The 17,509-nt window shown below is 36.6% G+C and overlaps 1 protein-coding gene across 1 annotated transcript; it reads left to right on the top strand.

The window, feature by feature from the left end:
- Nucleotides 1–2,539: 2,539 nt before the first annotated feature.
- Nucleotides 2,540–3,481, top strand: LOC118570831 (olfactory receptor 12-like). The gene has a single exon (XM_036169482.1). It carries the CDS (start codon nucleotides 2,540–2,542, stop codon nucleotides 3,479–3,481), a length of 942 nt encoding a protein of 313 aa, XP_036025375.1.
- The last annotated feature ends 14,028 nt before the right edge of the window (nucleotides 3,482–17,509 follow it).

Raw genomic sequence — 17,509 nt, 5'->3', positions numbered from 1 at the left:
GTGTCATTGTTTAATTATTCTTGACTTAGCAGATAAATCACTTCTCATTTTTATTACTAATTATTTTAGGTTGAAACTTATTTTTATAAATTAATATAGATAAGAAAATTACCTGTAACTTAAATACACAATATTTTGTATTCAATTATTTGGATTTCATAACTCAAAAGTTTCTTCAAATATTCTAGATAAAGATCCAATGCTCTCTATAAAAACGATTTACTGTTTTCATGTTATTTTTAACAATCTTTCAATGCCAAGAAAAAGCTACACAAATAAAGTAGAAATTACCAAAAAAGTCATAAAAACACTTAAGAAATACGTTTATGGGATTAGGTCTATTTTTTATATCAAGCATAAATATTTATTAAATAAGTATTTATCCAATGAACAATATTAGGTATGTGTTACAAATAGTAAAAACAAAAATTTGATGCACTGACATCAGAAATAAGAGAAATGAGTAAGAGTTATTACATTTTTGTTGGATAAAGACAGGGACTCCTAGAATCAGTATTTGTGAAATAATATCCTTTCAAAGATTCTTTATAATCAACGACTAATTTTGAATGAGGAAATATCTATTCTGCTTGGAAGCACTGTAGCCTACTTTACTTATCTCTGAACTTCTTCATAGAAACTGAAATTAAAAGAGTCAGTAGGAATCGGAAAATGAGCAAACCCTAAACTCATCTCCCATGTATATTTTTCACAATTTCAGATTAATTAGTACTCTACTAACTAATTAGTATTCTATTAACTAGGGTGTTCTATGGGTTGACCAGGAATCAGTATTAAAAAGAGAAGCAAAACAACTTCCCAGGTGACGCTAGTGAGAAAGTAGAGCAAACACTGACCTAATTGACCTCTGGGGCTTATTTTATTTTATTTTAAATAGAAATATATGTGTATATACTACAAATTTTTGATTTGCTTTCCTTGTTTGAGAGTATTATGCAGCTGGATCAAAGGACTTCAGTTGTAGGAGGTACTTTTAGCTTCACATTTGCTACTATAAAGAAGATATTCTTGAAGTTTGGACTGAAGACCCAGTGTAGGAATCTCTTGTGAGGCTAATGAGGTGAGGGCATGTGATTCATGGAAACAAACAGGTCTGCTTGGTGCATGTGGTTTGATACTTGAAGAATCTGTATGAAAGATACAATATATTTGTTAATTATTGTACTTTTCTCAATATGACTTTAAAAAAAATAAGCTTTTAAAATTCATTAGTGAGGCTTTTCAGGTAGCTAGACCTGGATTTTAAAAATCAAAAATTTAGTTTTTCTGTAGATCTTATTTTACTTTAGCAAATAATTTCTGCTTCTCAGTTCATTCCCTCAAGTATGAATTATTATTCAGTACTTCCCATTTTTCCAAGGGCTAAATATTTTACTTAATTTTTATATGTAAATTTGAGTGATACTTATGACCACCTATTCAGTCAATTTTCTAATCCAGAAGTTACTGATAATAAAATAGAAACAAATGGGTTTTAATCAATTTGCTAAGATAACTCAGCCATTGGCAGAAAGAGCAGGGATTATAACCCAAATTTATATGAACCAAATCATAAGTGTCAACCATGACATTTTTACATAAACAAATAATTTATATGTCTAAAATAGTAAAAGAAAAGAAATGCTGTGTGTGACTTCCCAATAAGAAGCCACTGGCCTTCAGAGATGAGCAATAAATGATGCAGAAAACAGAGGTTAACTAGGCAAGGCTAGTACAGAGGTCATAAGGCTGATTTTTCACTTGGCTGAAATTCTTCCAGGCTGATACTTCTCCACCCTGTGAAACTGCAACTTCCTGTGTCCTAATGTCTTTACATACAGGTGGTATTTTTTTCTTTCTTTCTGTTTTTAGATTATAATGTAATTATGTCATTACCCACTTATGTTTTCTTCCTCCAACGTATCCCAGATACCTGTCCTTGCTCTCTTTCATATTTATAGTTTATTTTCTTCATAAATTGTTGTGTTAAAAGAACCAAATTAACTGCATCTGGTGGTGGGGATGTAAATTCACCCAATTTCTCTTTTTCTAAATTTCAAAGGATTATATGTGTATGTGTTTAAGTATTTCACTACTATCTAATTGTTTTATGCGTTTGGGTCATTATAAATACTGTCTTGTCATTCCGTTTCATGTAATCCTCATAACAGCCTCATACAATAGGTATTATTAGCAGCTCCTATTCTGCAGAAGAGGACTTTGTTGTATTGAAAGTTTGGAAATCATCTTAGAGTTACTTAGACTGAAAACTCTTAAATGTCATGACATGGCTGGGTCGCATCCAATCCAAAATGTACCTACCTCTACCTACTCACATTTCTCATCCTATATCAAAGCTAATTATGTTAGAGCTAATGAATGGCTTCATTTCTGACAATACATTAGTTAATCAAAATATAAAACTATTTTGTCAGATGAGTAATTGAAAATGCATCAATATATATTAGCATTTTTTTCAAAAGGAACTGCAAGTTGACCACAGTGCCCTGTGATCTATTTTCTCAGATAGGACTCAGTTATGAAACTGGAGCAGAGCAGAAATGACACCGAGCTGACAGAATTTATTCTACTGGGATTCTGGGTATCTCCAAAAGCACGGGTTCCCTTATTCTTACTGTTCTTGCTTATCTATCTGATCATTGTATTGGGAAATATCAGCATGTTAATTGTCATTAAAATAGACTCCAGACTTCATACACCTATGTATTTCTTTCTCCAAAATTTATCCTATTTAGATCTCTGCTATTCCACAGTCATTGCACCCAAAACTCTAGCTACTTTTTTCTCCAAGGAAAAAAAAATTTCATACAATGAATGTGCAACACAGTTCTTTTTCTTTGCTCTTTTTGTTGGGACAGAAGGTTTTCTTCTGGCCGTGATGGCATATGACCGCTTCTCAGCCATTTGCTCACCTTTCCTGTACACTGTACGCATGTCTCAGCCAGCTTGTATTCGTTTGGTGGCTGGCTCCTATGTCTGTGGATGTATAAACTCAATGATACAAACAGGATTCACCTTCAGCTTGCGTTTCTGTGGAGAAAACAGGTTGGACCACTTTTTCTGTGATGTCCCAGCTCTGATTAAGATCTCATGTGTTGACACCTTTGTGAATGAGATTGTACTATTCATTCTCTCTGCTCTCATCATCATCTCCACCACAACAGTGATTCTGATCTCCTATGGCTACATCCTTTCCACTGTTCTGAAGATCCCTTCCACCCATGGCAGGAGTAAGACCTTCTCCACTTGTGGGTCTCACATCACAGTGGTGAGCTTATTCTATGGAACTGTGTTCTTTATGTATGCCCAGCCTGGGTCCATCTCCTCACCAGAGAAAAATAAGATTGTGGCTGTGTTCTACACACTTATCATCCCAATGCTGAATCCTCTGATTTATAGTTTAAGAAATAGGGAGGTAAAAAATGCTTTGAAGAAGACATTGCTGAGAAAAATACCTTGACACTGACTTTCAGTTTTCCTCAAAACTGTGGAATCAACTAAAAGCAACATTATCAATAATTTATGGAACAACTCAGTCAAAGGTATCTCAAAATTTTGGATATTAAATTTTATTTTTTACTTTTAGTGATTCACATATACTAGATTTTCATTGTTTCTTCTATTAAACAATAGTGTCCTATCTAGGAATTACATAATTTAAAAACTATAATCAAATGCATTACTACCAAATTAAATACATATTAAATTCATTAAAACTATCTTTCCACAGTTGTCCTAATAAATTTTTGATGATCAATATCATTTATGCTTGTCTAATTAGTTCATATTTATGTGACTTATTTCAAAATTTTATATCTAAATTAAACTATGCATTTTCCTCTACATTTGAAAAATGATTTCTATGAAATGACATAAAATATTTTCTCATGATAATTTGAGTCGGGGTTGGGGATTTAGCTCAGTGGTAGAGCGCTTGCATAGCAAGCACAAGGCCCTTGGTTCTGTCCTCAACTCCGAAAAAAAGAGAAATTGTTTAAAAAAAATAATAATTTGAGTCTTTCAGTGTCTGTGGACACTCACATTCTTTCATTATATCCTGGAGCTTTCATTCCATTTCTCCCTTAGACAAAGCAAGCATTTTGCTGTGAGGTTCATATCTATTTTTTTAATATTTTGTGGTGGTGTATCAAGTTGTTACACGCCTTTACTTTTGTTTTATTTTGCTGAAGTATATTCAAAATTATGAAAGCATCAAAATTAATGCATACACTGAATATATTAGTGTGATATATGCATGCAAATCTTCATGCCATATAATTGTTTTATTTTCCTAGGGTTTTCTGATTTTTATTAACTTTCTTTTTATGAGTTTAAATATTGAATAATGCTAGTTTCATGGATTGTGCCGGAGTTGTACAGTCATCAATGTAAATGTCCATTTTTTTCATTTTGCATATGTTCTTGTTCTGTAGTGTGTAGTATTGCCTTCACCACAGGACTGTTTAAACAGATTTATTTCAGCACAGTCTATTTACTCGACCCGAATTTCCTTCTTAATTTTTTTCTTGTGTTACTATTGTAGCTAAAAGCACCGAAATGAGCTTGGGGGGAAATTATTATTATTTTTAATTATTTTGTGCAGTGGAAGGATCAGGTCAGGCAGGGCTAGCTCTCCTGACCTACATCGCCTCTTTCACTGAAGGGCTGAGAGTTGTGGAGAGGAACGCTCTCCCATGAGCTCTACCCTGCTTCAAGTAGCAGCCCTGATCACAGGCATCCGCATGGATTTTAGTATGATGGGCAACAGATATCAAAAAGGCCTTGGTCATATCAGGACCATTCATGTACTAATAGCCCTCAGTGGCTGAAAGGACCAGTGGCCTCAACATGGTCCCAGGTGGTTACACATGCCATTCACACCAGCATGGCTTCCCGAACATCGCCAAGGCATTAGGCAGCAGCACATGTACGTCTACATGGATCTCAACATGGCCTCTGGTAGCACCATGGACCAAGGAGGTCCTTTGAGGAGGTCCAGTCCAGAAAGTGAACCTTTCTTCATCTTGGGCCTCCATCATTGCCTAGAGCCAGATCCTGTAGCTGGGTGGCAGGTTCAGGGCGAGTGTGCATCTGCATAATTTCCAGGCCTCTGACCCTACTGGGCAATGACGGTATGTAGAATTCAACCTTCTCATTTGTCATCGCCATCACGTCTCCAGTTCCATCTCTTTCCTGAGCACAGTCTCTGCTCCATTTTTCTATCTTTTCTCCGTCTCCATCACATATTTGTTGTAGAGGCACATGCCTACTTTGGGCTGAGAGGCCAGGGCAGCGCTTATGTGTCTTGGGCCCTTAGGCTGGGGTGGTGCTTTGGGGAATTTTTTTTTAATATGGAAAATACTGATGATGTAATATCATAAAATTCAGAGTAATAGGAAAATTTTCTCAAAAGATTTAAAGTAAGCCTTAGAAAAAGCATTTTATGATTTTATAATGACACACCACCATATGATACTTAAAAAATAAATATGAAACTCAAAATGAAGTTTACAGTAAAACCATTTGCATGTCTAAGGGAGAAAATAGCGTGAAATTCTCAGGATATACTGAGAAAATATATCTGTAGATATTGGGAGGCTCAAATAACAATGAGAAAATATTTTATGTCATTTTACAGAAATAATTTTTTAGATTTAGAAAGAAGTGCATAATTTTAATTCAAATGTCACAAAAATTTAGGAATAGTTTAGCAAGACTTATATATGATCTTTACATAGAAATTATAAAATTAGGTCAACCATATAATAGCATATATGTTGTTCAAAATTTATAAAAGGTACCAGCCTTATAAGAATATAAATGTACACACAAGTATGGTAAAAATTAAGAAAGTTTGACTGGGTGAAAAATAAGAAATTTTGTATTATAAAAAGTATAAAATACTGAAAAGAAAAGTATAAAATACAAGAGGAAATAATTTGTTCACAGGTCATAAAAATAATAGATTATTTGTCACTGCTGAGCATGGGTCCCAGGGGCTCTTGGGAACAGGGGTGACCAGCTTCTCCAGAGCAATGTTTTTCCACCTTCATTCTGCACTTTGCTTAGCACCCATCTTCATATCTGCTGCTGTCCTACAGCCAGCAGGACAGTCCCACGTGCTGCCAGCCAGTCTTTGCCACCATGCTCAAGAATAAATGAAAAGTTATAAAAACAGATCTGAAGGTAAGACAGAGAACAAATCTGAAAACCAAGAGCCGTTGTTCAAGTGTCCAAGAATATGAGCACTCAGGTCCTCAAAATGTTAGGAAACGATAATCAGACACAATGACCTGTCCTTGGTGCGTAAGCTGGCTTTCTGGAACCTAGGGCCTATGCTGAGATACTTTGCTCAGCCTTGGTGCAGGGAGGAGGGGACTGGACCTGCCTCAACTGAATCTACCAGGCTGGGCTGACTCCCCAGGGGAGACCTTGCCTTGGAGGAGATGGGAATAGGGGCATGGATTAGGGGGGAAGGCTGGGAGTTGGGAGGAGGGAGGACAGGGGAATCCGTGGCTGATATGTAAAATTAAATTAATTATAAAATAAAAATATTTATAAAAATTCAGTAAAGTAGGTTAAAGGGTGAGATTTATAATTAAATATAACTAAAATTCTCAAAAAAAAAAAAAAAAACAATGTGTTTGGGGTATAAATAGCTTATACCACAGCAGTGGGAATGTTTGGATACATGCTTTAGACATGCCACTTGGCAGGCCTATGAGAGTAGCAAGATAACAAAGGCGATGCAATTGTGAACACAACGCAGCTGAAGCTAGAGCTCTGAAGGTGTATTGTGAGCTTCCGTTGTTGCCCAAATCAATAAAACCAATACGTGTGCTCATGGAGATGATGGAGAAATTCAGTTTGATGACACTGGAGCTAAAGATGAAGACATTGATACCATCTAAAAGGAACTCTACAATTTACATCTCAGTCTTTCCAAAGACAGTCCTCAAGTTTTTCATATAGCCATAAACCCAGGGAAACATTTCACTACCTTGAATGTAATATGTTGAGACAGACTTTATTTGCTACTAAGGTCTCTTCCTTCAAAGCTGATACTGCCAAATTATCCTAACTGAAATATCAACCCCACCTTCTTCACTTGAGGTAATGGAACTTAAGAATACCATGTGAGAAAAAATCATATACTGAACTTAAGAAGATCATGCAAGAAAAAATTAACAACTAATATTATACACTGAATTTTATAGCAAACACACAGCTAGCTGATATGAAACAAGCCATCATTATTAATGCACATTTCATAAAACAGTAATATCTCTGCGTTGGAATGTTTTATAACAATCATGATTGAGATATAGAAACTGAAATTACTATAAAATTCAATTTTATTTACATTCCATTGATAAAAAATTCAATGTCTGAACCATACCAGGGCCATAGGTCATGTGGCCTTAGCAGAAGCAAATTTGCCTTCAATAAGAGAATTGCTTTTTTTATGTGGTAGAATAATCTAAATCTTACCTATGATCTTCTAAGGCATCATATCCTTTAAATTTACATATAAAACTGAAATCACATCTGTGTGTGTACATATCCATAATATATGAATATAGATGAGTATCCTTATAATACTGCTATAATGACTAGGAAAGTTTACAGAAGGGTTCATGGATAAAAACTAGACTAAATTTACAAATGGTCTAGAGGCTCTATGTTGCTTTTGTATATAAGTGAAAGCAGATTGAAAGACTGCATGTTTCCTATGGTGGGGCACCTCAGCACTTCCTCTCCTTAATAGATACACAAAAGAAAATATTACATGACTACTGAAGAAGATACTGGCAGTCCACTCCATCCAGGGGAACAAGTAAGCTAACAACAGATATTCACCTATCCATTCTCTTCTCCGAATTTAATCCCTCAGACTTGTCCTCAGCTTTGAAGCAAAATTCATGCTGTGGTCTCCCCTTCCTCTCTGATCCCAATTTTCAATGAATCACATAGACCTCCTCCAACCTTCCCTACCCCCTCATCCCATTATTCCAACCTCCAACACCAGCAGGTTCCTAATCACCTTAGCCAGAAAAACAGTTGGCTAACAGCATATCTTCACCTCTTTTTTTATCCTCCAAATTCAATACCCAGGTTCATCCCCAGCTCTGTAACAGATAACCTGCAATGGTCTCTCTTCCTGCCCCTGTCTCCAGCAGATCACACAGATCTTCCCCTCTAACTTTTCTTCCTCATTTATCCTATTATCCCAGTGCCCAATTCCAGCAGGCTTTCCTTGAATTTCTATAGGCCACTCCAACCAGGGAAACAGGTAGCTTAACTGTGGATCTTCACCTTTCCCTCCTCTCCTTATTTCAATCTTACATTCTTAACCTCATCTCTGTTGCAGACCACCTGTTACAGCCTCTCCCTCCTTTCTGTCCCCATATCCAGCAGATCATGCAGATATGCTCTAATATTACTTCTTACTCACCCTGTTATCCCACCCCCCATATTCAGCAGGCATTCTCTAAGAATTCTCTAACCAAGCATGCCAGAGAAGCAAGTAGGCCAGGAAAGCAGTTGAGGAAGCTTTAGACCTTCACTCTTTCTCCTTTCCTCCATATCCAACCTCCAAGAATCATCCCCACCTCTGTAGTAGGCTACCTGTTATAACCTCTAGTCACTCTCTGTCCCCACTCCAAGAGGACTAAGCAGATTCAGGTAGAATACCCTGTAAGTGTTTTGTCCTTAATTACATTATCATCCTGGGATGTGGGCCAGCACAGGCAGGCCCTCTGTGCCCCTTCTTCCTCCTTCCCTCTTCTCTCTTCCTTCCGTGCGCTCTCTCTGTCTCTCTTTCTCTCTCTGTCTCTCTGTCTCTCTCTCTGCCCCTCTCTCCCAATAAAGCTCCAGAAAGGTAACCATGGCTCATGATTCTTCTGCCAGTTTGCTTTCCCTCCTGCTATGGACTCCCTAAGTCACCCTCATAGCCAATCACCATTCCTAAGTGTTAGCTCCCAATACCTAGAAGCATATTTTACCCAAAACCCTCAGTGCCCACATATGTCAGAAGAATTTCCTACCAGGCAACACACAGTGCCACCACACTTTCCTAAGATACAGAGAGGGCAACAGAAACCAAGAAACAAAAAGACCCACCCAATGAAGACAAGACCATCTATCAGCAACTAGAATTACAATTTTCCCAACCCCAGATGCCTAGATGCCAGCCCCAAAACACACTCAATAGTAGCCAGGACAATATGTCTCCACTACTCTTATGGGTCACAAGAATATATTATAGAGATTCAGCTGGATATTAAAGCTGTAAGGATTCTGTATATGTACAGCTTGGGGTCTCGTCTGATGCCTTATATCATCAGTGGGTGACTGCATCCCAGCCTAAAAGCTAGACATGACCCCCATGTGCTCTCGCTCTCTGTCTCTGTTTCTCTGTCTATCTCCTAATAAATCTCTAAAAGGTACCACTGGGTTCTGTCATGACTGTGACCTTTCTGCAAACCATCACCAGGGTAACCAGCACAAGCCACCAGCATTGTATACCCTTTCAAAAGCTACACCTAGAAATTTCAAGGAATTTTTCTACTGGAAGCCATTTATCACAGAATATTTAGTGTTATCCAGTTTTTAATATTTCAGCTGTCTTCTGCTATGAAATTCGTGTGTGTCTAAATACTCCCAGAGCATTTGGCAAACAGTTCAGACCTGCTGAACCTCTAGTAACTAACTCCCTCCACCCCCAGCTAGGAGACAAGCGGGCTTTAGATGTATAGCTTTGCTTCTTATGCAAATCAAGTTCAGATCTTCCCCCTCTTTCTCACCACCCAGAGCAACTACTTAGGTCAAACAGGTTTCCTCTTATCAGGTGCTTCAAGCTGTGATGCAGATTGACTAGCTAACAGTCAATTTCTGCCCTTCCAGAAAACTGGTAGCAGAGAAAAATAGTGTCAGTTTTATTTTTAGTGACTTATAGATTTCTTTACCCTATCACCTGTAAGTTTGTAGTTTGAGCACATTTATGATAGACTTGTAATGTTTTCACATAACCACAGTGTGGATATATTTCTAGCACATAAATTCCAGCTATCCAGTGCCACCCTTATTCCCCTCCTCACCTTTTGGGGTTGCAGATGAAGTTGCCAGGAAGCTTCTGGTGGGGATCTTGCAATTCTTATGTTGTACTGTAAACATGAAAGTGTTGTTGTCTTGGGAAAGATATAGACCAGTCCAGAGAAAACCAGACAGAAATATGGTGGCACTCACAGAACCCCCTGGCCAGAGAGAAGACAGGAAGACAGAGATTCTGTAGAAGGTAAGGCAGATCTCTTGTAGAGTTCATCAGGGCCAGGGGTAAGGAGCCAGGGAGGATAGATGGAGGACTAAGGAACAGAGGACGAAGATGAGACCAAAAGCATAAGGGCTTAGTTATTACCAAGCCCATGAGGGGACAGAGATTCAGGACAGAACTGAAGCTATATAGAGTTTTGTCATGAAGGAATAAAATAAATGGAAAAAAGAGCTAGTGTATGTAGATTCCTTTCCCTCAGATACCCGACACTGAATGCAGGGTCTTCCCCAGGACTCTGGGAGGAATTTTCACAGGGCAGGCTTTATACTACAGCCCAGCAATCCTACAAGAGTATGCATTGAGTATCACAACATAGTTGAAGCACAAGAAAAAAACACCTTAAGGTAACATCTATGAATAAGAAGTCCTTAGGAAGAAATGAATAAATCTCTTACAGAAATCTATGAAAACAGAGAGTGGAAGAAAATAAATGAAACAGTTCAAGACCTGAAAGTGGAAATAACATCAATAAGGAAAATCCAAGCTGAGGAAAATATGGAGATTAAAAAATTTAGAAATCAAACAACCCCAGGGGCAAGTCAAACCAACAAAATAAGATATGGGAGACAGAATCTCAGGCACTAAGGAAGAAATGGATTCTTTGGTAAAAGAAAAATTTAAATCTAAAAAAATAATACTGTCACAAAGCATTCAGGAAATCTAGGAAGCTATGAAAAGATCAAATCTAATGATAATAGGACTAGAGGGAGGAGAAGAAACACAGGTCAAAGGTCCAGAAAATATTTTCAAAAAAATTGTAAAAGAAAATTTCCCTAACCAAAAGAAGGAGGTGCCTATAAAACTACAAGGAGCATACAAAATACCACGTAGACTGGACCTGAAAAGAAATTCCCCTTGGCACATAATAATAAAAACACTAAGCATATAGAGCAAAGAAAGAATATTAAGGCTACAAGGGAAAATGTAATATATAAAGCCTGTCCTTTTAGAATAACACCTGACTTTTCAATGGAGATTCCAAAAGCCAGAAGGGCTAGACAGATATTCTACAGACAGACTCTAGGAGACATAGAGGGCAACCAAGACTGCTATATCCAACAAAACTTCCAATCACAATAGATGATGAAAATAAGCCATTACATGATAAAGCTAAATTTGAACAATATCTATCTATAAAACCAGTCTTACAGAAGACACCAGAAGAAAAATGATAACCTACAGAGGTTAACCACACCAAAGAAAACACAAGTCATAAAATATCTCAGACCAAAAAAATAAAAAAGAAAGGAAACACACAGACACAGACACAGACACAGACACAGACACACACACACACACACACACACACACACACACACACACACACAATTAAAAAAACCCATGAATTAATAAATACTATCCATTGACATTTCTCAACATCAATGGAGTCAATTCCTCAATAAAAAGAAACAAACTAACAGAATGGATGTGAAAACAGTATCCATCCTTCTGCTGCATCCAAGAAACACACCTTATCATCAAGGACAGACATTACCTCAAGGTAAAAGGATGGACAAAGATACTCCAAGCAAATGGACCTAAGAAACATGTTGGTGTATCCATTTGGTTATCTGACAAAATGATTCCATACCAAAACTAATCAGAAGAGAGAGGGAAAGACACTCCATGCTCATAAAAAAAAAAAAAAAAAAAACTACCAAGATGACATTTCAGTTCTTAACATCTGTGCCTGTCTTTTGTAAAATAAACACTACTACAGGTTAAATCCCATATGGACCGCATCCACTGATAGTGGGAGATTTCAATATCCAATTCTTACCAATACATAGGCTATCAAGACAAAAATTAAATAGAGAAATACTGGAGCTAACTAATGTTATAAACCAAATGGACCTAACAAATACTTATAGAATATTTCACATAAAACAATATACCTCTTTCTCAGCACCTCATGGAACTTTCTCCAAAATTGACCACATGCTTGGACACAAAGCAAATCTCAGTAGATATAAGAAAACTGAAATAACACCTTGAATTTCATTTGACTACCATGAATTAAAACCGACTATCAACACAAACAAAAACAATAGGAAACTGAACAACTCACTATTAAATGGAGATTGGGTCAAGATACAAATTAGGAAAGAAATGAAAGACTTTCTAGAATTGAATGGAGTAATATACAAAATACCCAAACTTATAGATCACAATGAAGGCAGTTCTAAGAGGAAAGTTCATAGCACTAAATACCTACTCAAAAAATTGGAAAGATCTCATATTAATAACAACAGCACACGCAAAAACTCTAGAACAAAAAGAGGGAACTTTACCCAAAAGGACTAGACTGCAAGAAATAATCAAACTAAGGACTAAAATCATTTTAGTAGAATTAAATTTAAAAAATCCACAATGAAACAAAGAGATGGTTCTTTGAAAAAAATCAATAAGATCTACAAATTCTTATCCAAACTAACTCAAAGGCAGAGAGAATATACAAATTAACAAAATTGGAAATAAAAAGGGGGCATAACCACAGACACCAGGTAACCCAGAATCATAAGAGTATACTTAAAACCTGTACTACAACAAATTGGCAAATCTAGAAGAAATATATATTTTTCCTAATACACACTATTTAAAAAAGCTAAAACAAGGTCAGATAGGCAATTAATACAGACCAATAATCCCTAGTAAAATAGAAGTTGTCATTAAAAATCTACCAAACAAAAAGAAACCCAATGCCAGATGGTTTTATTGCACAATTCTACCAGACTTTCAAAGAAGAATTAAGGCCAATATTAGTTAAATAATTCTACAAAATAGAAACAGAAGGAACATTGCCCAATACATTTTGCAAGATCACAGTTATCCTGATACCCAAACCAAAGCAGATCCAACAATGAAAGAGATTACACATCTATTTACCTTATGAACATAGATACAGATATCTCAATAGAATAGCTGCAAATCAAACCTCCAAACATATAAAAAGGATCACCCACCATGATCCAGGAGGCTTCTTCCCAGACATGTGGGGCTGGCTCAAGAAGAGTAAATCGATAAATGTAATCCACCATATAAACAAACTGAAAGACAAAAATCACATGATCATCTCATTAGATACAGAAAAGGCCTTTGACAAAATCCAATACCCCTTTATAATAAAAGTTCTGGTGAGATTAAAGATATAAGAGACAAACTTCAATATAATAAAAACAAGCCCATAGACACCATCAATTTAAATGGAGAGAAACTCAGGCAGTTCTATTAAAACCAGGAACAAAACACTCTCTTCATATCTATTCAATATGATATTTAAAATCTCAACTAGAGTAATAAGACAACTGAAGGAGATAAAGGGAATACAAATTGGAAAGAAATAAGTCTGAATATTGTTATTTGCAGATAATAAGACAGGATACACAAGTGACCCTACAATTTCCACTGTGAAACTCCTGTCACTGACAAACACTTTCACTAAAATAGCTGGATACAAAATTAACTCTCAAAAATCAGTTAGTACTCCTATTTACAAATGATAAGTTGTCTAAGAAAGAAATCAGGGGAAAAATACATTTGCACAAGTCCCAAATAATATTAAATATCTTGGGGTAACTCTTACCAAGCAAATTAAAGATGTCTATGATAAAAAGAAAAAAGAAAAAAAAAACTTTAAGAAGCTGAAGAAGATATCAGAAGCTAGAAAGATCTCTCATGCTCATCTGTAGGACGGACATAATAAATATTGCAAACCTACCAAAAGCAATCTACAGATTCAGTGCAACCTGTCATAAGATATTTGATCACATTGTGAACCTCAATATTGCATCATTTACTGGAAAAACCTGCCTTTAGCTGTGGTGTGGCTCAGCCCTAGTACATACCATTAATCCAAGAGATTTCTGTTTATTGTAAACAGGATTAAATAAAATCAACCATAGGTCAAAGAGGTGGAGCAAGCAAATATTTGAGAGGAAGTAGCCAGTAGAGAGTAAGAGGGAGTCAGGGATATGGACAGAGAGACACACAGGAAGTAGTAGGGGAGGGACTTTGAGTTTGGCAGTCCCTTTTGGTTTGGGACAGTGGAAGAGAAGCTCTTTCTGGGATGTTGGAAAAGATGGAAAGTCAGCTGGCTGCATCTGGCTCCTAAATCTTTATTCATAAAAAGGTAGAGACTTAGTTAAAACATTTGTCTCCCTATATGGAGATGGCAGTGGGACATAGAGTCTCACCTGGGCTATGGCTTCAGCAGCAAGGCAGCAGCTGCAGAGACACAGTCAGCAGCTGAGGCAGTGATAGGATTAGGTGTAGCCACTATACTGCAAATACAAAAACAACAGCAACCTCCTCAAAATTCCATCGCACTTCTTTGCAGTTCTTGAAAGGACAATCTTCAGTTTCATATGGAAACATAAAAGAAAAAAACAAAACAAAATAGGATAGCTGCAAAAACCTTGAATGATAAAAGCCTTCTTAAGGTAACTAAATCCCTGATATCAAGTTGTACTACAGAGTTAATGTACTAAAAACAGCGTGGTGTTGGCACAAAACTGTCAAATTGATCAATGGAATCAAATTGAGGACCCCAAAATGAACATAGCTGTGGACACCAAATATTTGACAAGGTAGCCAGAAATACACACTGGAAAAAATACAGTGTCTTCAACAAATGGTGTTTGCCAAACTACATATACAAGAATCCAAATATATTCATATGTATCACTCTGCACAGAACTCAACTCCAAACACATCAAAGACCACAACATAAAACCAGATACACTGACCTGATATAAGAGAGAGTGGGGAATAACCTTGAATGCAATGGCACAGGAGACAACTTCCTGAACAGAACACAGATAGCACAGACACTAAAATCAACCATTAATAAATGGTACCTCATGAAACTGAGAAGCTTTTACCCAGCCAAAGACACCATCATTAAAAAAAAATGGCTGCCTACAGAATGGGAAAAGATTTTTTTCAACTATACATCAGAGGGCTAACATCCAAAACATATAAAGATATCAGAAACATAAATATCAAAAAGTAAATGACCCAATTAAAAAATGGGATGTATATCTAAACAGAAATCTCAAAAAGAGAAGCTCAAATAGCTGAGAAACATTTTAAGAACTGTTGAACTTCCTTAACCATCATGAAAATACAAATCTAACCTTCTTTGAGATTTTATCCTACACCCATCACAATGGCTAAGAACAATAAACGAAGTGACAGTTCATTCTGGTGAGGATGTGGAGAAAGGGGAACATTCATCCTTTGATGGTGGTGCTGAAAACTTGCATTGCCACTATGGAAACCAAAGTGGAGGTTCCTTGGGAAAATGAGAGTCAATCTACTTCAAGATCCAGCTAAAGCACTTAGACATATACTGAAAGAATGCTTCAGCATCCTATCAAAGAGACACTTGCTGAACCATGTTCATTGCTGCTGTATTAATAATATCCAGGAATTGGAAACATCCTAGATGTCCCTCAACAGAAGAATATATAATGTGATCAATTTACACAATAGATTATTACTCAGCTTTTAAAAGAAATGAAATCATGAAATTCATTATTAAATGCATGAGACTAAAATAAATTATCCTAAGTGAAGTAACTTAGAGCCGGAAAGACTGATATGGTATGCGTTCAATTATAAATGGATATTATCTGTTCAGTCAATGATAATATCAAGGTACAATCTATAGAACCACAGAGCTTAGATATAGAATAAGACACTAGAGGGAGACAGATCTCCTTAGGAAAGGGAAATAGAATAGACAGTTATGTGTGGATGGCTGGGAGATACTGGAATGGGAGAATCAAGTGCAGGGAGAAGGAAAGAGAGAAATGAGGGAGAAAGTATGTGAAAAGATAGCTAAAATTAAGAACCTATGATGGGTAGTATGGAAACCTAATATAATAGAAGCTTCCTTTAAAAATATACATGCATGAATGTGTTCTAAGTGAAATCATCGAACAATAGAGGAGACAGAGCCCTAGCTAGACATCTCTAGTCATCAAATGAAGCTTCCAGTATAGGGGTTGGATTACATCTAATTGAGTCATTGGCCAAAGGGAAATCCATGGAAATTGCTAAACAACCCAGGATGTTGCCAAGACAATAGGTTACGCTCCACAAATTGAAGGCAAGCCTTATTATTGCTAAAGACAACACCTACACAATTCACTGAACATGGAGAAGTCAAGTTGGTGCCTACAGAAAACCTTTATTTCTATGTGCTAGCATCATTGGTATAGAAAGGTGCTCTGCAAGCTACCAGAGGACAAGCATAAACACCAAACCAGACACAAACCCTTGAATTGACAATGCTGTCCTGCCTACAAGATATGTTAGGGCAATAGTGGCACAAACCTTGTGGGAGTAACCAACAAAAATCTGATTTGAATGAATGCCCACTTCATGAGTTGAAACCTTTAATCAACATTGCTTGTTTGACTAAGAAACAGAGAGTAGGTAGAGTAAAACCAAAAACTACTGTTCTTACAAAAACAAACAAATAACAACAAAAACCTGTAGTAATAAAATGATTTCTAAAACCATTCTGCTATACTCATAGACCAATACCTTCCTCAACTATCATCAGAGAAACATCTTCCTGCAGCTGATGGGGAAAAATACTGAGGCCTACATCCAGAAATTATGTAGAGATTGAGCGAACTTGGAACATTCAGCTCTATAGCAGACTTTCTTTTGGGGGCCACCAAACAGCTCCCAAATCATAACAAAGAGACTTATTAGTACTTTTAAATGCTTGGCCTAGCTTTGGCTTGTTTTTGGCTAGTTCTTTTAACTTAAATTAACTAACCTGTTTCTCTTTATCTACCTTTTGCCTCAGTTTTTTTTTTTTTTTAACATTTCTTCCTTCTGTTTCTTTCTACTTACTTTCACTGTTTCTTGTGTCTGGCTGGAAGTTGTATGGCTTTTCTGGCCCCTGGAGTGTTCTTCTCTTTCTTCCTCATTATCTCCTCCTTCTTCTCTCTCCCTGAGCCTAGATTTCTCTTCCTATCTATTCTCTCTGCCTGCTAGACCTCCCTATCCCTCTCCTGCCTAGCTATTGGCCATTCAGCTTTTTTTTTTTAAGGCAGGCAATGTGAAATAGCAACATATCTTTTCATAATTAAACAAATGCAACAAAACAAATATAACACACCTTTACACAGTTAAAGT

This window comes from Onychomys torridus, chromosome 20 (genome assembly GCF_903995425.1).
Source record: "Onychomys torridus chromosome 20, mOncTor1.1, whole genome shotgun sequence".
Lineage (NCBI taxonomy): Eukaryota > Metazoa > Chordata > Mammalia > Rodentia > Cricetidae > Onychomys > Onychomys torridus.
The sequence above is the reverse complement of the archived record's forward strand: the minus strand, read 5'-3'. Positions and strand labels throughout refer to the sequence as shown.

Coding starts and splice junctions, on each gene's coding strand:
- LOC118570831 (XM_036169482.1), top strand. CDS start 2,540: ATGAAACTGGAGCAGAGCAGAAATGACACCGAGCTGACAGAATTTATT.